Source organism: Ursus maritimus, unplaced genomic scaffold (genome assembly GCF_017311325.1).
Source record: "Ursus maritimus isolate PB19 unplaced genomic scaffold, ASM1731132v1 scaffold_2, whole genome shotgun sequence".
NCBI lineage: Eukaryota > Metazoa > Chordata > Mammalia > Carnivora > Ursidae > Ursus > Ursus maritimus.
Window position 1 is genome coordinate 31150141 of NW_024424452.1, and position 20983 is coordinate 31171123.

Here is a 20983-nt window from a genome sequence, read left to right on the forward strand (position 1 = left end):
AAGCTAGAGAAAAGAAAATGTTACGAGGAAAATTACAAGGAAGAGAAAATGCATTTATGGCACCGTCCTGTCTTGATGGAAGAACAGCCGCGTGTAACTGGACCTGAGCAGTTCAAACCCGTGTTGTTCAGGGGTCAGCGGTCTGTCCAAGTGGCACAGCTGGGACCTGAAGCCAGGACACGTGGCTCCAGAGTTCACACCTTTGGCAACTCTGTTACTCTGTCTGAGAGAGCATCTGATTTTTTTTTTTTAATTTCCTCTTTTGAATTCAGAGAAAAATTTAAATAACCTTTGTCTTTTAGAATAGTTTCAGAGGCTCAGTCGGTGAAGCCTCTGCCTTCGGCTCAGGTCATGATCCCAGGGTCATAGGATCGAGTCCTGCAACGGGCTCCTTGCTCACCGGGGAGCCTGCTTCTCCCTCTGCCCTCCTCCTGCTTCTGCTCACCCTCTCTCTCTGACAAATAAATAAAATCTTTGAAAAATTTTTAAAGAAAGAGAATAGTTTTAGATTTACAGAGAGATTGCGAAGGTACAGGGAGTTCTCATGTGTCTCACGCCCAGCTTCTCCTATTACTAACGCCTGACATTAACATGGTGTTTGTCCCAACCCAGGAGCCGGTATTGATACGTTGTTTTTAACTAACGCCCATGCTTTATCCAGATTTTTAAAATCTGATGTCTTTTTCCTGTACCATCCTACTGTCTCATCCAGGACACCCCGCTGCATTTAATCACAACATCTCCTTAGGCTCCTCTTGGCTCTGACAGTTTCCCAGCCTTTCCTTATATTCTGATGACCTTCCCAGTTTTGAGGAGTTTCAGTCAGCTCTTTTCTAGGATGCCCCTAAATTGGGATATTTCTGATATTTTTCTTATGATCAGACCAAGGTTATGTGTTTTGGAAGGAAGACCACACAGTGTCATCACACTGTATAAGGGGGCATACTATCAAAACAACCTATCCCTGTTGGCATTGACCTTAATCATCTGGCTGCAGTAGTGTTTGTCAGATTTCTGCATTATCAAAGTTTTCTCTCTCTCTCTCTCTCTTTTTTTTTTTTTTTTTTTTTTTTTGCCCCAGCAAAACTTCTAGTCGCATTTCCTCACTGATTTAAAAGCAAGTCCTGGGTTCAGATCCCAATTCTCCCACTCTCAAGCCATGGGAACTGAGCAAGCTACTTAAACCCCATGCCTCAGTCCCCTCATCTATGAAATGGGGTAATAATAGTATAATGTCTTATTCATCAGTCTATTTTTAGAATTACACAAATTAATATTTAAAGCTCCCAGACTAGTGGAAACAGAAAGACATGTTTTTCTTTCTTTTCTCATCTTTATTTATTTGAGAGAGAGAGAGGGCATAAGCGGGGTGGGGGGCAGCAGAGAGAGAGAGAATCCCAAGCAAACTCTGCACTGAGTGTGGAGCCCAATGCAGGGCTCGATCTCATGATGCTGAGATCACAACCTGAGCCAAAATCAAGAGTCGGACAGTGAGTTCTCAACCAACTGCACCACCCAGGTGCCCCCAGGAAGACTTATCATCTTGCGTAATCCTTACAGTAGGCCTGTAGGGTGGATACTATTACTTACCTTTAAAATATGAAGAAACCAAATTTCACAGAGGAGGGTAGAGATAAAGCAGTGCTCTAGGTTTTTACTGACCAGGTTTAAATTCCTGCTTTGACCTTTACATCGTGACCTGAACAAGACACTTCATCTTTTTGAGCCTCAGTTTACCAACCAAGCAATAAGAATAGTCATTGTTCCCCACCTCCTGGACTTGCTTTGAGAATTGAGTCAGATAATGCATAATAGAGTCCCAGCGCTGTGCCTGGAAACACATAGTAAAGCACTTAATAAATGTTCACGATTGACCTTATCATCATTGAGCTACCCCAGCCAGGATTTGAACCCATGCCCCTCTGTACAGAATGAGCAAGTCAGCTTTGAGGGCAGCTTCAGATCTGAGCACCACTGGCTTCTGGACAGCACAGAACTCCCCACTCACATGGCTCTGGTGACCTCATTCTTTCTTCTCAGTCTTGCAGCTTGGCTCTCAGAACCATCCTGTCTTCTTCAGAGCTAGGCATGTCATTGCCCTGGCCTCAGCTGGCACATGGCCGCTTTCCTGAATTACACATTAAGGTGTGAGCTGTGCTGCCTTCCTTGGCCCCTTTCTAATGATCTATTCATTGCCCTGATCCCAATAAAGAGCAAGCTGGGAGGGCAACTTTTCTTGCACTTTACACAGAACCTTGGGTCTCAAAGACCTTAAAGATCATCTGGTCTACCCTCACCCCCCATCTTTGTTACAGGTGAGGAGACTGAGACCCAGGAGGTTAAAGGTCAAGCACATGTTGTCATGGGAGCTCAGCCGGTGCTTCTGCTGCAGAGGCTGTTTTCCCAAAGAGAGGCTTAATAGATGTTGAATGAATGATAGTAGTGCCCCTTAAGGAGAACTTGCTGTGCACCGGGAACTGTGTGTTCAGGGATGTTTGCTGTCCTTGTCTTGCTTAGAACCCTCACAACGATATCACGAAATTGGAATATTTTCATTTGGTGATTGGGGAAACTGACGTTCGGAAAGATCATGTGACTTGCGCAAGGTCACATGGCTAAGGGCAGTGGTGGGGTTTGAACCTGTCTGACTCCGAAGCTCATGGTATTAATGATTCTGAACGCTTTCTCTCTCTTCCATGTGAGGGAGAGAAGAGAGGGGTCCTGTAGGGATGAGGCTGATCCCTGGAAAGTCGATGGAGCGATGTGTGCCCATATCCAACACACACACTCAAGTGCACCTTCCCATCCCAGTTGTGTAGATATCTAACCGGAAGTTTAGCAAGGCCTCCGGAACTTCTTTCCCTTTTGAGTGCCAGAAGTAGGACCATGTGTTAAACAGAGACCGTATCGCTTCACTTGCTCTGATGCCTTGAAAACTTACCCCGGGAGGAGATGTGGTGCAGCCAGGGAATACATTAACTCCTCTGGGGCAGGCAGGACCTGCTGATCTAAAGTACAGACTCCACCCCGTGGGGCGTGCACGACTCTGGAGGGGATTGCGAGCCAGAGCAAGGTCCAGTTTAGAGAATAGCGGGACAGTCCCCATCGGCTTAAAGATGGGAGCAGGGACAGAGAGTGATGGCTCCTGTCCTCAGAGGGCACAGGGTTCTTCTGTCTTGGACATGACCTTTAGAGAAAGGCTCGTGGAGCATTCATATTCTGTGCCCATTTAGCGCCCGGGAACACTGAGGCAAGCACAGATGATGTGACTAACGTTTCTTCTCAATTCACGGTTTATTCCATTGAATCTTGCCATCCTCTTGAACCCCTCAAAGCAGCCAAAGCCCCTTTTAAGTTGGCATTGGGATGATGGTCTTGGCTCCATCTAGAAAATGTAATAGAGTCACTCTCAAAGGCTCGGCATCCAGGAGGCTGAAGTCCAAGTGCAGCATGAGCGAGGGAGAGAACAGACATTTGGGTACTGCAGTATTGTGATTAGCGTGCAAGATCCCTTAGCTGAGGCCAATATGGACACATCGATCAGTGTACTGGTATGTTCCGACTCGCGGACATTTTTAAAAATTCAGATCGTGTGTTCCTTCATTCCATCAATAACTGTCCATTAAGTCCCTCCTTGTGCCAGGCCCTGAGTTAGAAGCTGCGGACCTCGAAACCAACCAGTGTCTGTATAAAATCCCTCCTAGACTGGGGAATCCTAATCTAATCAGAGAAATACATAGCTTGTTGAGGTATAATGTTATTAAGCAAATAGAGATTAGATATTTAAATCGAATTAAGGATTTATGAATGAAATGTTTCCATGTCTGGGAGTTCCTTCATGTGATACAGGAGAAGTGGGTGGCCATGTAAACAAGATTGGCCATGAGTTAGTAATTCTTGCAGCTAGATAATGGGAACATGGAGATTCATTATACTGTTGTACTTTTGTAGGAGTTTAAATTTTCCATCATGAAAGAGAAGACAAAGATGCACTGAGGGAGCACCGAGCTTCCTCCTTCAGGCAGATTACATATGGACACACATCCCTTCCATCCAGCCTTTCCCTCCTGGCCAACAGACTAGATGAACTTGTAGGGTAAATCTCAGCTCCTTACAAGGACCCGCAAGGCTTTGCACCATCTGACCCCTGCCTGCATGGGGTGCTCTCCCTTCCCTTCACTCCCCCCACCCCCTCGCCCATGCATCTTGGGATTTCCAGTCTCTGCTCAAGGGTCACCTCCTCAGGGAAGCCTTCTGTGATTTCTTTCCCCCATCTGCTCTCTTAGACCCATTTTTTTCTTTCTTCCGCCCGGTTTGTATGATGCGTTTTTGTGTGATTACTGTGCTCACATCTGTCTTCCCAATTAGCATAAAAATTCCATGCAAAGAAAATCTTCATTGTGTGTTCTCCAGTCTCCTTGGTGCCTAGTGCCATGCTTGGCACCTAGTGGCCCCTCCATAAATACTTAGGGAGCGAATGAATCTCCATTCATTCTGTCTACAAGCGCTGGACTGACTCAGAGTCCCTTGTGAAAATGCATATAGGAAGGGAAAGTCTCTTTTCCCCTCTGTGGTATATGGAATCCTGGAGCGGGGATTTGGGGGTTTGGGGAGCCTATCGGGGCAGCCTGTCAGACTGAGAGGGAGAGGCGGGAGCTCTGAAGATACCGGACAGCATCAGCACAGCAGCTTCGGCTCTGTTCAAGTTTTTCCACCCACTGCTTGCTTCCGCCCTCCTTGGCCGACACGCTGGGTGCTTACTTAGACATGGGAAGGGAGAGAGTAACTTAGGGGAGATTTGGGGAGTTGCTGCACTCCAGGAAGTCATACACCTTCGCTGCCTCTCTTCCCAGGGGTCAGCCTTGGGCCGGAACCTTGGCCTGACTCCACGGTGTAGGGTACAGTGATGTGGTCAATGACATCACCAAAGACTGTGCTGGCTAAACGGGCTTTGCCTTCGTTTCTGTTTCCTGGGACTTCCAGGGCTGTCTCTGCAAGGGAAGAAGGGTCTTTGAGCTATAACATGGTTACCATGGATCACTTAATAGAAGCACCTTTGGGTTCACATAGCCCTATGATATGGCTCTGTTTCCACGGCTTCCCAGCTGTGTTTGGACAGATTATACATCTCTGTGCTTATGTTCTCTGAACTGCAAAGTTGGAAGAATTATCCTTACCCTGTGGGTAAGTAACTGGTGATATCAATACATTTCCCGACTACAGAGGAGTGCTCTCAAGTGCTTATAATTATAGCATCAAAGAGCTGTGGTGGGCAGGTGCAAAGTTCTAGTTTACTAGGGAAGGCAGGTATGCCCTTACAGGTTAGGTGATATTTGAGCTAAGTCTTAAATGCAAACTACAACAATAATTAAATAAGGGCAGCTTGTTACACGCTAAGTTCTGTGCTCAATGCTTCATAGACATTTTGGCTCGTCGGAAGTTCACTACAGTCCTTAAGGGCATACCCTGTTGCTGTCTGCATTTTGCAGATGGAGAACCTAAAACTCAGAGAGGTTAAGTGACTTTCCCAAGGCTACTCAGCTGGTGGGTGAAGCCGGGATCAGCACTTAGTTCTGTGTGACTCCAAAAGCCATTCTCTTACCAACTTGAACTACCCAGCCTCTCTTGAAGGTTCGAGTTTTCCGAGAGAAGTGGAAAGAAAAGGAAATGAGGTAACAGGTCCCAAAAGGAAAAGCTTTGGATATCTCTTTTCTTCTAGTTGCCTATTTATTATTATTAGTTGGGTCTTTGTACCGCAGCAGACAGATGGGTCCAAGAAGGCAGGAATCATTCAGTTTTATCCATCACCGCTCCCGGGCCGGTGCCAGTGCGGAGCTGGTGTTTAGTAAGTCTGTGTCGAGTGAATGAGGAATTTGATGGGCTCAACATCGTCCCCAGCCTGTGCTGCACATCCCAGCGTTGGGAGATGAGCATGTTCGTTTGACCAAACCCTTCTACAGCCCTTCCTATCTTAAAAAGGAAGGTATCGGCGATGCTGGGCCATTCTTTAATTGGCCACATGGAATGTTTCACCCTAAGCAGCAAACGTTTTCTAGGGCAGTCTGAGGGAGGACTGTCTGCCTTTTCTCCTGCCACCCCATCACCCCTCTGGGTGTCCAGCGTGTCTGAATTCTCTTTACGGGCCTGAAATTCATTTCTGGCGATACTCATATTACAGGAGGGGAGGTGAGCAGGTCACGTCAACACAGCCCAGCCTGGCCTCGGCACTTAGCTTTTCAGACGAGGTGTTTCCTTGAGGTTGGGATTACAAATAAAGCGCTGACCTGTGGTGTCAAGCAATTGACGGGGGAGCAGGAGGAAGGAGGAAGCGCGATGCCGGGAGCAGCTTTCTCCCGGGGTGTATATGAATAGTGCCAATAAGCTGTCAAATAAAATTAAGGTTCAAAACATACAGCCTTCAGTTTGATTTCGCTAACATGCCAGCTGCTGCTCAGAGGGAGCAGATCGATTCTGTTTTGACAGGTCTCGGTGCACAGTAAGTGCTGGAAGTCTCCGCTCTGGGTCGGATTAATAACAGTTCACCTTAATTTGCAACTTAAGTAGCATGAAATGACGCTCCCGATTTCCTCTCCCGCGCGTCCTCCCCGTGTTGACTGTCCCGTCATTCCTCCTGCCTTTTTGCTCTTCCCCATCGTCTTCCTCTCTGCGTCCTCTTTCCCTTAGCATCTTAAAAAAATTTCTCCTTCTCCTTGTCTCTCCTACACTTAAAAGTATGGAGTCCCTACTACGTGCTGGGCATGGTGCTGGTTGCAACTCACAGACTTTCTTATTTAATTGCCACCACGTCCTTATAAAGGAGGGGGAGTTGTGCTGCCTACAGAGGAGAAAACAGACGCTCATAGTGGATCAGAGCTTGCCCAGGTTTGTGTAGCTAGTAAGTGGCAGAGGTGGGGGTCCCAGCCTAGACTTCTTTGATTCTAAATTTCCACACTGCTCTGGAGACATCAGTGGTCCCAAAGTCTCTGGCAGGACGCTAGGATCACCTGGGGAGCTCTGCCCGTCTCAGTGCGTGGGCACCACCGCCATATTGGTTAGCGGGGGAGAGGCCAGGGCACGGGGGCCACCCAGTACTCTGCTTTCCCTTTATCCCTATTTTTCTTAGCATAGAAACAGAAGCACATGTTGAGGAGGTAGCAGGAAAGCCCTCAAGATGGGCAAGGTTCTTGTCGCGGACCTTGTATGGGGAAGGACTCACCTTTCCAGAAGTCGGTGCTGCAGGAAAGCACAGGTGTGCCTCTGTCTCTCTGATGCAGGTGGGCAAGTGGGAGAACCAGACACTGAGCCTGAGGCACGCCGTGTGGCCGAGGTACAAGTCCTTCTCAGACTGTGAGCCGGATGACAATCATCTGAGCATCGTCACCCTGGAGGAGGCCCCCTTCGTCATCGTGGAGGACATAGACCCACTGACCGAGACGTGCGTGAGGAACACCGTGCCGTGTCGGAAGTTCGTCAAAATCAAGTGAGTCTGGGGATGCTGTCACTCGAATGCGCCCAGTCCTTTAAAAATAGCCTCTATCATCGACAACAGCGGTGTCCCTAATATCATAATAAGGTGTAATATAAAAAAGGCTGGCTAATACTAGATGATAATCTGTAATATTAGATTTTTTAAGACTTAAATAAATAACTGGAATTACGCTGGGTGGTTTACACTCATTTAATTCCAGCAACAGCAATAGGAGGTAAGTCGTTTTGCCCGTTTTAGATATTTAAACTGAATTACGGGGAGATTCAAAACATGGTCAGAGCCGTCCGATGCGTAAATGGACGAGCTAGGACTCGGGCTCTGGTCCACCGGACGCCACCGTCACATTCTTAACCACTGTGCTCCGTCAACCCTCCCCTTCGGTCTTGCCTTAAAAATATATATATTTTTAAATTTTTCTGGCTGTTCCCTCCAACCCTGCACATCTCCTCCCTTCCATCTTTTTTATATATCCCAGATACAAACTCTTTAAAAACTTTGAAAACTTCTCTCCAGCTGGGGGTCATGGTGCCCCTTCCATATGACTGTCCGATGTGATCGGCATGGACCTGGCCTTCTGGCAGTCTCCTCACTCACCGAGAGCAAGCCAGCGTCACATCTGTGCCATTTCCTCTCTTAAAGACCAAAGGGAGAACTGACAGTTTTTGTGAGAGCTTCTGGTGAAGTTTATCCCTAACCTATCAGCCTTCTGGGGAAGCACAAAGCTTCACGACCAAGTCCCACGCCCTGATTCTAGGCTTTCTAGTGCCAACACAAAGAAAAACACGCCCTCATGGGGATTTTCGTGAAAGGAAAAGGCCTACTGTTGGAGTATTTTTGTCAGTATTTTCCGAGTACCTCCTTTCATCTGGATAATTCTCCCATGTTCTTTAATTCCCTCCCCAAGCTGGGTTTGCTCTCCCTCCTTCTGCAGAACCCTGGGTGTGTCTCTGAGCCTTAGTCTGCTCAGGCTACCATGACAGGTCGCCGCAGACGGCATGGCTTAAAGAAAGAGACACTTCTTTCTCATGGTTCTGAGGGCTGGGAGCCCACCAACAGGGTGTCTGGTGTGCAGACAGCCGTCCTCTCTTGGTATCATCACGTAGTGGAGAGCAGACAGGAAGCAAGCAAGCTCTCTCATCTCGTTCTAAGGGCACTCATCCCCTTCATGAGGGCTTCACCCTCTGACCTCATGACCTCCCACAGGCCCCACCTCCTCACGCCATCACACTGGGGTGTAGGGTTTCCGCACGTGACTTTGAAGGAACTCGGACATTCAGTGCATACCACTCCATCTCTCTGTCGCCTGTTTTCATGGCTTGTAGTTTGTCTTTCCCCCTGGAGTGTGAGCCGCCTAAATATTGGAAACGTGGCTCATTAGTCTTGTATGCCCAGTGACAAGCACGACACAGGACGCAGCAGTGTTGACAGTGCTCAAACAGATGAGCGAATGGATCCCTGTCCTCCCGCATCCCAAATTCCAACGTAAGTCATTAGACGGGATGCAGATCCCCAGAGCTCAGTGCTTGGGATAAAGATTGTTTTTTAAAAACATGATTGCACAATGTGTTATGAAGACACATTGTAGCTTGGGGAAAATTCTTCTTTTCTTTTAATCAACGAGGAACCTCGTTGGAGTTGAAATTCTGAATAGATTAGTCAATAAATAAATATACATGAAGCACAGTTCATGTGTGGGGCACAGTGAGGGGTACGGGCGATACAGCAGCCAACAGAGAAGACAAAAGACGGGGATCTTGCAAGATGGAGTGTGCACAGTTACAAAACAGCTCAGCCAGTAAAAGACCAGGACAGCTGCGTGTTACGATAAACCTCGTGAAGGATATAAGTAAGGTGGTGTGAGGCGAGAGTAACTCGAGTACGCGGGGCTGCTGTCCCTCACACAGCTGGGATAGAAGACGATGTCGGAAAGGATGATGACCACGTGAGGAACAGGGCAGGAGCCTTCCAGGTCGAGGGAACAGCAGGTGCAAAGGCCCTGAGGGAGGAAAGAGATGGGCAAGTGTGGGAAGCAGAAGGAAGCCCAGGGCGGTGCTAGAGAGCCCCGAGCTGGGCGGGAGACGGAAGGGGGAAATGTGGGAAAGTTGTCCAAGGAGAGCTGGATTTGGGTGGGTGTTCCTTGAGCACAGCTTGATCAGATGAAGAAAGCGGAGGGGTTGGCACAAAGCGAAGACTCTCACCTCAGTAGGGGCACCTCCTTTATGACAGCAGTGCCTCCCTTGTTTCGATAGGGGCCAATCAAGTGGAGCCTCTGGGGCCTCACAATCCATAACAGGAGCTTTAAATCTTTAAAAGAAAAGCCTAGAAGCTGACAACAGTAGGTCAGTGAGTCCTGAGCCACATCTGTATGGAGAAAATGAACCCCCCCTCAGTAAATTCCTCTCTAAAAGAATTGACTCTTTTACTGGAGACTATAAACAGATTAACAGGTTCAAACTCACATTTTTGGTTCCTGTGGGAGGCAGCGGCTTGCAGCTTCCCTTTCCCCACTTGGCAACATGACAAGTTTACTGCACATCGAGGCGACATTAAAGTCTTTGAAAGCCATAGGCAGTCACTGGGACCCATTCATCCCAACATTAACACAGATCGGATCAATTGCATTTCCTAAAGGTGCTATCTTTGAGGCAGGCTGATTGGTTCTAAGAAGGATTCTGTTAGGTAATGTGGTTCTGTTTTTCTTGGTGATATTCTCCCAGGGAAAAACCTTTGTCTCTCCCTTCTGGTGAGTGGCGGGGTCTTTAGGACACACATCAGTCTTCTAAAAACATGGGTAATGGGAAATGAGCTGAGAAATCAAGCATTTCTTTTCATCTGTTAGTTGGGTGTTAAGGCATGAAGAGAAAGTCGAGGAAAAATGATGTGGTTTGATCTGTCGGGGAAAAGGGCCACACTGTCGATTAATCCCCCAAACTGTCAGATGCTGGGTGAGAAGAGAGGAAATGTACTTTTAAACCTTTACGTGCGAGGTGCTTTAGACACTTTATTTAATCTCCCCAACGATCCTGCAAGGTAAGAACCAACCTTCTCAATTTGCGAGGGACCAAGCTGAGGCTCATTAGTGAAGAGACTCGTCTGTGTCTTCCTGGTTGTCAGGAGCAGACCCGGGACCTCACAGCAGCTCTGTCTGACCTCCATGGCCGTGATCCTATCTGCTGGCCACACTGGAAAACTGGAGAGCTGGAGACCTGCACTACTTATTGGACCCCTTTCCCCACATTGGCTTTTATGGGTCACCCTTTCTTTTGGGTGATGGTGGGGAGCAGGGAAAGATTGCATCGGGCGCTATTTCTCACATTTCTCTGGGTGGTCAAATCACACCCCCCTCCACACATACACACATGCACAGGGGCTGTGATTGGAACCAGTGAGAGTTTCCAGTTTTAGGCTGGTCTGCGTTCTCATAATCCCCATGAGAAATTCATCTGTTGCATTTGCTGTGTGTCTTTTCATCCCATGTGCCCAGGGTTTGATTCCATGTCTTACACACAGTAGGTACTCAGTGGTTGCTTATTGGGTGAAAATGTATTAATGACCGATGTATCTAGCTAGACGTACGCCTAGTATTAGGAGACAACGGGAGATAATTAACTCATTAACTGGCTGAGGTTCTCAGTGAGGCCAGAGAGTACCACTGTGTGCCTGTGACCCTGAATCTTAAGCCTGGGGCGTTGGTAACTCCTATCCAGACTCTCCCAGGACTCCTGACCAGGGGAAGGAAGGCCCTGTGATAGATGACGGGAGGGAGCAGAGAGCAAAGGAGACGCAGATAGGAAGAGGTAGAGAAGAGGCATCGATGCATGGCCGTGGTGGCCAGGAAAAAAAAGAGAATCGGCTCTTGCCACCAATGAGCTGCAGACAGATACTGAGAAGGAAATCGTATTTGGACATGCCATTGATTTCATGTACTTAGGACACGTTTCTGTCATGTTTAGGCATTTTATAACCCGCTTCCATGACTCGGAGTCATCTTGTCAAATCCACCCATGTTCCTGGGCATTGACAGACATCAGTGGTGTTTGAGGTGTGTGTGTATATCTAATTATGTGTGTAGAATATACTCATGGCAGTTAATTCGTGGGGGAAAAAACCCCAAAAATACGAAAAAGAGAAAAAGTTATTTTCACCATTCAAAAATAGCTACACTTCGTATTTCATTGTTTTCCATCCAGATATTTCATGAGCTCATCTCTGTTTTTATAGAGCTAGGACTGTTCTGTATGGAACACTGTGTAACCTACTTTTTTTTCCTGTGATATGGAGATGGAAGTATTTTCCTATTGTGCTGTTGGATTTCCATAAACATCACTGTCGTGCTTAGGTAGCAGTCTGGTGTGTGGATGTGCCAGCAATGGGCCGTCCAGAGCACATGTCTCATGACACACATGACTCAGGGGAGTTGGGCTCATCAAGTGACCTCCATCACAGGGTGGACCAGCTCTGTTGCCCAGAGAGGGCTTGATCTTCCTACATGAGCTGTCTAAGCAGTAGCTCTTAATTGGGAAGACCCTGTTTCTTTCCTTTTTAAAGGCTTTTCTGATTTTTATATATCCTTTGAATGCAACTTGGCCAGGTAAATAAAGCAAGGTGGCTGGTAGAAAGCAGCCTATGTCACCTTGGTAGATGATGACAGCTTTTAAGAGGGCGTACCCTCCGTATTTTAATAGCGTTTTTCCTGACCAAGGACATTGCTGTTTTCCAGTGTCAGCTTTTTACACTCCCTGTATGTAGGGAGGGAGGGAAAGTGTTATGAAGGAGCCCTCATTTGACAGATGACTCCATCAAGACACATTTAGTTCATGGACTCAGGCGCAAGGCAGGCCCCGGGTCTTCCGGGTCTCAGCCACGTTTTCCGCAGGAAGGAAAGTGCCTTTCCTAAGGAAGCCACCTTTATTTCTTCTCTTTGGTTGCAAACATCTATCTGCAGTGATAAGAGAAAGCAAAACCCTCCTACAGCTGAGAATTTCACATCTTCTGTCTCTCTCCCACTTTCCGATAAGCTTTTATAATTCGGCTTAAATCAGATGCCCGCACTCTGGTCTCGAGAGGCTGCAGGTGTCATAAACTTAAGTATAACAGGTGGTAACTCTCACTGGCATAATGGGGAGACACTACTATTAACTATGAGAAATGTGATGGAGTTTATTTCAACAATTATCATGGAGCATGGTACACGGAACAAATAATCACTCAATAAAAGCCGTTGTCATGGTTATTGTCACCATTAAGAACACTTTGTCCCTTGGCCGATGTAAACTACTGCCTCGTGTTGGGCCTCAGTTTCCCACATGGAAAACCATGGAGGCGTATTAGGTAACGACTGTGAGTAAATCTCCCGGCGCTCATATTCTACTGTCTCGGGATTTTTTTCCTACAGCAATTCAACCAATGAGGGCGTGAACGTTAAGAAATGCTGCAAGGGTTTCTGCATCGATATCCTGAAGAAACTTTCCCGCACTGTGAAGTTCACCTATGACCTGTACCTGGTGACTAACGGGAAGCATGGCAAGAAAGTCAACAACGTGTGGAACGGGATGATCGGCGAAGTAAGTGGCCTTCCTCCTGCGGGCTCACATCCAGACTCCATGCCTGCGGAGCTCCGGGGGCGGTGGGAAGGACAAGTAAAGTCTCTGTGCTCCTTTGCCTTTGCATGTAGGTGGTCTACCAACGGGCAGTCATGGCGGTCGGCTCCCTCACCATCAACGAGGAGCGCTCGGAAGTGGTGGACTTCTCTGTGCCCTTTGTGGAGACGGGGATCAGTGTCATGGTTTCAAGAAGCAACGGCACTGTCTCGCCTTCTGCTTTTCTAGGTATGTGGACGGCAGGGTCACTACTGTTTTCCTCACAGGGAATTAGAGGTATTTGTCTTGTTTGCTGGAAGGATGGAACCAGGTAGGACCTTGGTCAGTTCCTTGTAATGACATCAGCACATTCCAAAGCCTGTCCTATCTGAATGAGCTCAGTTCCCTCCCTCCACCCCCACCCCCACCCCCACCCCCAGTTAACATCTTTCATTTATCTCTGACTCGGAACTATCTGCTGAAAACACCATCACATAGTCAGATGCTGGTCTTGATTGTATGGAATGTAGATTAGCAGATATATGTCTCAGAGCCTGGAAAACATTTAAAAAAATAAACCTGTCTGTCCACAGTTCATTTAAATCAGCCTATAAGGCTGTATTCAGCATCATTCCCATCCTCCCTCCCTCCCTGGCAGTGACAGCTGTTTATTTACTGGATGTGAGGGTGAAATGATGATGACTGCACCGTGATTTATACCAGCACTCTGAAAAACAAAATACAAGTAGTGTGAAGAGCATATACTGATTGGAAATTAATGGAATCCTATTTTAAAAGTGACTATCCTTCAAGCGGACTGGCTTGTAAGGGAGAAAATTCCTTACTCTCCTTTTAACTATTTCATAAATTTATGTTTTGACATCAAAGGGGTTGTTTTGGTTGTTTTTTTGTTTGTTTTGTTTTTTTTTTTAGAGCAAGTTAGAGCTCTACTTTCTACTTTCTATCATCCTGTTTTCTTTAGCACTCTATGTGTATATGCCTGGCCAGAGAGAGAGAGAGAAACTGCATGGGACAAAGCTAAGCATCGCTTATTTTTTCTTGAAAGTATTGTGTGGAGTATTTGGTTATCAGCAACAGTGTTTGGGAGTGGCTACCTTGAAGATAGTGGGATTCAAATTCCCTTCTCCTTGGCACCCCCGTATCCTTGAGTTTGTCCCAGATTTAGGAAGGCCAGGCAAACACTGACCCTAAAAGAAAGCTGCACGAGAGAGGGAAACAAATCAAAGTCAACCAAATTTCTTACACATTTCCAGACACACACACAAGAACCTTTGTCTGTTAGAGAGCCCGCCCTGCAGACTGGAGCCAGTTTATACCACCGGCTCCCGGCCCACAGTCTTGTTTCCCCACCGTCCTCGTGGAGACGTCGTGGTGGCACCTGGTGAAGCTGTCTGTGCTTCATTCTCTTGAGTGAAACGCTGACTAGCAGGATTTTGGGTACCACCTCACTCACAGAGACGTATGGATTTTCTATTTCCATTTTTGATAATCCATTTAAGCTGTTGAAATCCTTACCATTCCATGGATTTGGTTCTGTTCTCCCCACTTGCATTCTTGACAGATACACGCCTCATTATGTTCCCTTTGTGTCTTTGATGTGGATAATGGACCCACATCTCGGTAAGGGAGCCTTACGACACCATGAAAAATGCAGCCGACTGATACCCACGACGCGTGCAGAATCTTCACAACGATTGGGTGGATCGTTATGCACGAACCACTCCTTATCACAGTTTCCCACTCCCTAGCAGACCCTTTAACAGGGCTCTTTGGCCCTGGAAGTTAAGAAAAGGTTGGAAAATGAGTTCATGGAAAGAGATCTGTTTCTTTTCTTTTCTCTTCCTCCCTTCCTTCCTTCCTTCGAAAGAGAGAGAGAGAGCGTGCATGAGCAGGGGAGGGGCAGAGGGAGAGAGAGAATCCCAAATGGGCTCTGATTTGGGATTGGGGCTCCAACTCACGACCCTGAGATCATGGCCTGAGCCAAAATCAAGTCAACCGACTGAGCCACCCAGGCGCCACAAGAAATCTGTTTCTTTTCACAAGTTGTTAACATACCTCCATAGTGAGCTCGAGAGAACTTTTTTTCCAATTCAGTCAGAGAAGAAAAAAAAATACCATCAGCCGGCTTGGCTCATCAAAAATGGGTCGCTGATATCGAATCTGGCCTCAACCCAGTTTCCCCTAGATTTTTATCTTACCTGCATTCGTAGAACATGTCCGTAAAAAGTCAGGTATTTTTGCTAACTTAAGCCTCCCTTCCCCCTTACTCTACCTATTGTATCTTTAAAAATAAAATAAAATACACTGTAGCCAGAGGAAACTTTTCAAAGCTGTTTTGACATCAGTAGGCTTAATATTTTTTTTAGTCACTAAGTTACATCCCTATTCGATTGTGCACCCCCTTATTTACGGTCATTATCTGCAGGTTTTGAAAGTCATAATGAACCATGCTAAGCTACATTTTTCCATTCACTGGCTCAGTCATCTGGAAGAGCCCAAACATTCAAAATCTGATTGCATTGCTCTTCATTATTTCCTATCCTCTCTCCACAAACTCCATTAACTCCCTTTGGAAACACTTGCAGGTAAATGCCTCTGAGCTTTTGTGTAAAAATGTAACCAGAGGCTCATCAAGGACAGAGGCGGTGTCTCTCGCCATATTTCCATTCAGTTACTTCCAAAGACTCTCCAAGCAGGTTGGATTGTTTGATCCAAAGAAATGCTGACCCAGAGCCTCCTAGATTGAAGTCCCCTCATGGATGAATGTGGTGTCCGCTTTACACCAGTAGAGGATGTAATTCAGAGCCACCCGCAATATTTCTGGGTCACTCCTTAGACACGGTGCCTCACCATTATTGCAATGCTTTTCTACGTGGTGGTGGTGGTGGTGGTGGTGGTGGTGGTGGTGTGTGTGAGAGAGTAGCAATCCTTCAGGGCACGCCCAGGCACCTAACTTATTAGAACCAGACACCATAGCAGAATTCTTTTATCCCTGTGCCACACTCACAAGTCAAGGGACAGATGTCACTTCCAAGTGGGAAGACCTCTGGGATCAGTTGCTTGATCCAGCTTCCACCTAATTTCTGGAACAGTTCGTGTCCTCACTAGGATGCATCAGTGACCAAACGAAGCCCACTGCACGTTCACAGATTGTAACGTGCCGATGAAGAACTCAGAAAGGATGCCCCCTTGTATTTTTTATTGTGTTATCCCAATCTGCAGAGAAAAGAAGTTATCAGATTAGTAAAAGCACATGTTTTAAACTGGGATGCCTTTTTCAGGACCCTGAACAGCGCACCACCACCACTACCGCCCATTCTGGCTTTAACCATGGAATCAAACAACTAGTCCATTCAATTTACCGTGTGTATGGAGCACAGCACACACCGCCGTGCACACTCCATGTCTGTGCTCATTGACTTGTCAGGGTGACCCTCCTCTGGGAAGACACACCGTGCCATTAGCATACCCGACTTGGAGAATTACTTTGCCATTTCTTTCTATCTTGAATATTCGGTTGTTCTCCTTTTTGGATACACCTCATTACCAAATTGCGATGATCTCAGGGACATAATGTTGTTATTACCCAGGGTAATTTCAGCGAAGATATGTTGTAGTTGCAATCCCATTGATTTCTTCGAACTCATCTTGTGTTATTCAAACTGCGAAGGCTGTGTTGTTACCAGTTTCTTTTTAACATAGCCTCACTGTTGAAACTGCATTGCAAAGCATTCCTTCCCGTTTCTAAATTACCCAATGTAGTTAAAGCTTCGGACATACTCGTTTCTTGTTATGTAGTAAGCTCATTAAATTGGAATTTATGATGACCTCTGGCTGTGTTAGGTAGTCACAGACTTGAATGGTAAGGTGGCTTGCGACCAGCCTAGCTCTTTATGACTATTACTAGCTCCATCAGAAAAACAATTTAAAAATAATAACATGTCTACTATTCAAGGGTGTTATTGGGATTCTTCTATTTTACCCTCAGAAAATGTTTGCTTATGAGGCAAAAGATTATGAGTTTATTGGTGTCCAAGGGCGGTTTCTTCCCAGTGAGGCGTTCAGGTGGAGATATATTCATTTTTCAAAATTTTAGCCTCTGTTGATTTTTTAGCAAATCTGTGTCATATATGGATACAGTGGCTCCATTCAGCTGCCTCGATCAGACTGAATATAAATGCTCTTAACTTTCTGAGTTCTAAGATCTAGAACCTTGTGACTTGGCCTGACCTTCTGAGACAGCCCTGTGAAAATAAGCTGATAGGAATGCCTGGGTGGCTCAGTTGGTTAAGCCTTCAGCTCAGGTGATGACGCCAGGGTCCTAGGATTGAGTCCTGTGTCCAGCTCCCTGCTCAGCGGGGAGCCTGCTTCTCCCTCACCCTCTGCCTGCTGCTCTCCCTGCTCGAGCTCTCTCTCTGTCAAATAAAATCTTAAAAAAAAAAAAATGAGCTGATGTAAACTCCTGTGGGGGGGAAATAACCATCTATCCATCTACTACTTCACTGCCTCTACTCTTTAAGTGATGCTTTTTCATTGAATTACCATGTGAATGTAATATCCTCAAATGACTTTTCAAATGCATTTAAGCCCATTACCAACATCAACAAGATTTTAAAGCTGTAGAGCGCTCATCCGGTCCAGAGCAGGGGTGGGGTGGGGAGTATGGTAGTAGTGGGGGAGACGATGACCTTCCAATATTGCTGTCAACCCCGTGATTTTATGATCCTTTTCTAAAGGGTTGTAATGTTCCCTTTCCTTAAGGAATTCCCTGCCCATCATCCCTCCAGCATGTAAGGATAAAATGAAAATAAGAATAAAACCCACGCTGATCCACAGAAGCCTTAGGATTGAGTATTTGGGTCTAGTCTTGCTTCCCCCTAGCGTGGGTCCCCTGGGTGATGCTGTAATCATATAGAACCCTGTGGCCTCTTCATTTGCATCCCTTCTCCCGTCTGTGTTTACTCTCCGTGACCCGACTGGGAAAATGTCATATGCTCTTTCCTATTTTTATCCTATTATATGCAGCCTTATCAAATACCTCATCCGTTTTGTAGAACGAAGGATGGTGTAGACGATTGAATCCACAGTGACTAGCTTCGTTTGAGTGATCAGATTCGCGTGAGGGAGGGTTTCTCGGTGAGCCTGCGGGGGACCTCTGGGCTCCCTGCCGGCCCTGGTAGCGAGGGCGCGTCCCTGACCGCGTCCCGCTGCTCTGGCCTCTCCGTCCACAGAGCCGTTCAGCGCCTCCGTCTGGGTGATGATGTTCGTCATGCTGCTCATCGTGTCCGCCATCGCCGTTTTCGTCTTCGAGTACTTCAGCCCCGTGGGATACAACAGAAGCTTGGCCAGAGGGAAAGGTGAGACCCCTCTCAGTGTAACCCAAAGCAGACACTGTTTCGTGACTTTCTACAGAGGTTTCCGATTCAGAACGCATCGCCCTCTGCTGTCTTGCGGGTCTGTGGTGTGAATGGAGCTCGCTCACCAGGGCTGCCTGTCGTTCCATACAGTGTGGGTTAGCGGCCTCAGCTGAGAGAGGGGTAAAGCCAAATGAAACGTTTCCGTCGTTTTATCATGCGGAGTCCGCAGTTCTTAGGTGGAAACGATGGACAGTTTGTTGAGAGAGCAGATTCGAAGAAGTTTTTCTGGCAATTAACTTTTAAAATCTGTGTGAAAAGAAATGGGAAGATTGCAGTGAATCTCGCCTTCCGTCTACGCAGAGAAAGTGGCTTTTATAGAATCTAGTTTCAGAACATTCTCCAGATTACTGAATCACACTTGCATTCATTTGACGATAAAAATAATCATAAGGTGGTATTTTCCCCCAAAGAATTACATTTTCCTCTTGGCAGTGCCTGACCTAAGTGCATCGTGCTTGATAAAGCTGCAATCAGTAGAGAGAAAATTGCCCTGGGCGAGTCATTGGCTATAACTTAGGAAGCCGCTCCTCTGCAAACCAGTATTCATGTCACAGCACAAACACATTACATCACTTCGGAGTGCATTTTCCTCCATGCATGACACGTGCTAAGTGGATGGCCTCCGAAGGCTCCTGCTAGGACCAAATCTCTTTCCTGAAACATGACTTAAGTTGGTGGGAGACAGCAGGTCTTCTGTGTACAGCCATTCAAAATCAAGGCCCTGGAATTTGCCATATATTCTTTCCACTTGGAAGATTCAGTATTGGAAACAGCCAGTAGGTCGTGGGAATCTGTTAGGGACTTAGTCTTATTGAAATCCTCCCACTTCTTCACCATCATAGAGTGGTGATTATTATATATAAACCATCTCCCATCAACAAAACACGGTGAAAATGCCATGAATAATCATGTTGTGTTTAAGTGGGAGAATCGTCAGCCTCCACTCAGAGGGCAATGTCACTAACCAATACAGAGCTTCCCACAGAGTGGGGCCTGAGAAGGTTTTCTGTGAGGGATCATACGTCAGTGGAATCGGTATTCACGTTTGGGGGATCAGAGTTTGTGCTCTTTGCGAATTTGTGCATTTCTCTCATGAGTATTTACTGAGTGGGTAAGGTGCCAGGCACTGTGCTAGTACAGGGGAATAACGCGGTAAACTGGATAGAGTCTTCCTGACCCCCGGAGAGCTGAGAGTTTAGTTGCAAAACCACAAGTGAACACTTATATCAATAATCCCAGATGGTAATACATTTTAAGAAGAGGAATAGAAACCAAAGTGAAGTAATGGCGGGCAAGGGTGGGGGGTAGGGGTCACTACTTCAGGTAAGATGGCAGCCACGCAGGGAAGAAGTTTCAGAAGACATGACATTTGAGCTGTGACCTCAAGGATGAGAAGTCATGTGAAAAAATGGAGGGAAAAGCATTTTAGGCAGAGGGAACAGCCCATGCAAAGGCCTTGTCAGGGAATCGATCTTGATGAAACAGAGAAGATGGGGGTGAGTGAGGTGGACAGTGATACAAGATGAAGGGAAGAGGCAGGATGAAATGTGTGCAGTGTGGGAAGGTCACTGGGGCTACTCTGTCAGGACAAGGGGAGGGGCAAGCAGCAGTGGACGGAGGGAGCCCAGGGAGGAAGGTGTTGGTTTTCTGAGAGCAAGGATTACAGTGGTTTGGACTTAGCAGGAGATGAGCAGGTAGACCAGGACCATGTCTTGGAAGATAAAACTGATCCAAAGGATGGTCATGTGTGGTAATTCCTTCCGTGGCTGAAGCACATACCTCGAAGACTGTCGTAAAGGGAGGAACCTAGCCCGCCACCTCCCCGCCCTTCCATCGCCCCGAGGCTTCTCGTTTTCTGCTCAACCGCTTGTGGAAGTTCTCGACAAAGGGCAGCGACTGGTTTCTTTGTGCAGCGTGTCTTTCTGGTACGTCTCACTGCACTTGACGGGGAAGATTGTACGCACGGCTCAGTAATAGTATTCACGAATCACTAATTCCCAAAAGTCTTGGACAGAACCCCTGCGAGGGCCCATGTCTGATTCCCAAACAGCCGTCATTCCTGGGCCACATGCAACCCTCAGAAAAATCCAGTAGTTCATGAAGTTAACTGGATGGGCTCTAATTATTTATTTATTTTTCCTAAGAGTTCTTGGCATCTTGGGAATAAGCCCAGGAGATTATAAAACTAGGCAAAGAGAGACAGAGGCATTTGAGATTTGAGCGTACCAGAATTAATTGGCTTCCCTTTAATGTGCCGTGCGGGGGATATTATAAATACTGCTGTATGGTCGCAGTTTGGCCTCCGGTGTGTAGAAAGCTTGCCTCTCCCAGGCTCCCTGCCCAGACCTTCATACCTTTCATCAGTGATCACTTCTGCCAGTTTATTTATTGCCCGCTCTGCTGCTGTTGCCAACCGAAGTCTGAGTAGGTCATTTTTTCATATCTTCATCTACATAAATGATGTAAAAATTAACCCT

At 46.7% G+C, this 20983-nt stretch overlaps 1 protein-coding gene across 1 annotated transcript in view; it reads left to right on the plus strand.

Moving 5' to 3' along the window:
* The window catches only part of GRIN2A (glutamate ionotropic receptor NMDA type subunit 2A), a 358615-nt gene that overhangs the window by 277063 nt on the left and 60569 nt on the right, over positions 1–20983 (plus strand). The window contains exons 4-7 of the mRNA XM_008696891.2: positions 7275–7480; positions 12885–13053; positions 13164–13317; positions 18321–18446. Coding sequence (XP_008695113.2) covers positions 7275–7480; positions 12885–13053; positions 13164–13317; positions 18321–18446 — 655 coding nt within the window. The remainder of the gene's footprint in view (positions 1–7274; positions 7481–12884; positions 13054–13163; positions 13318–18320; positions 18447–20983) is intronic.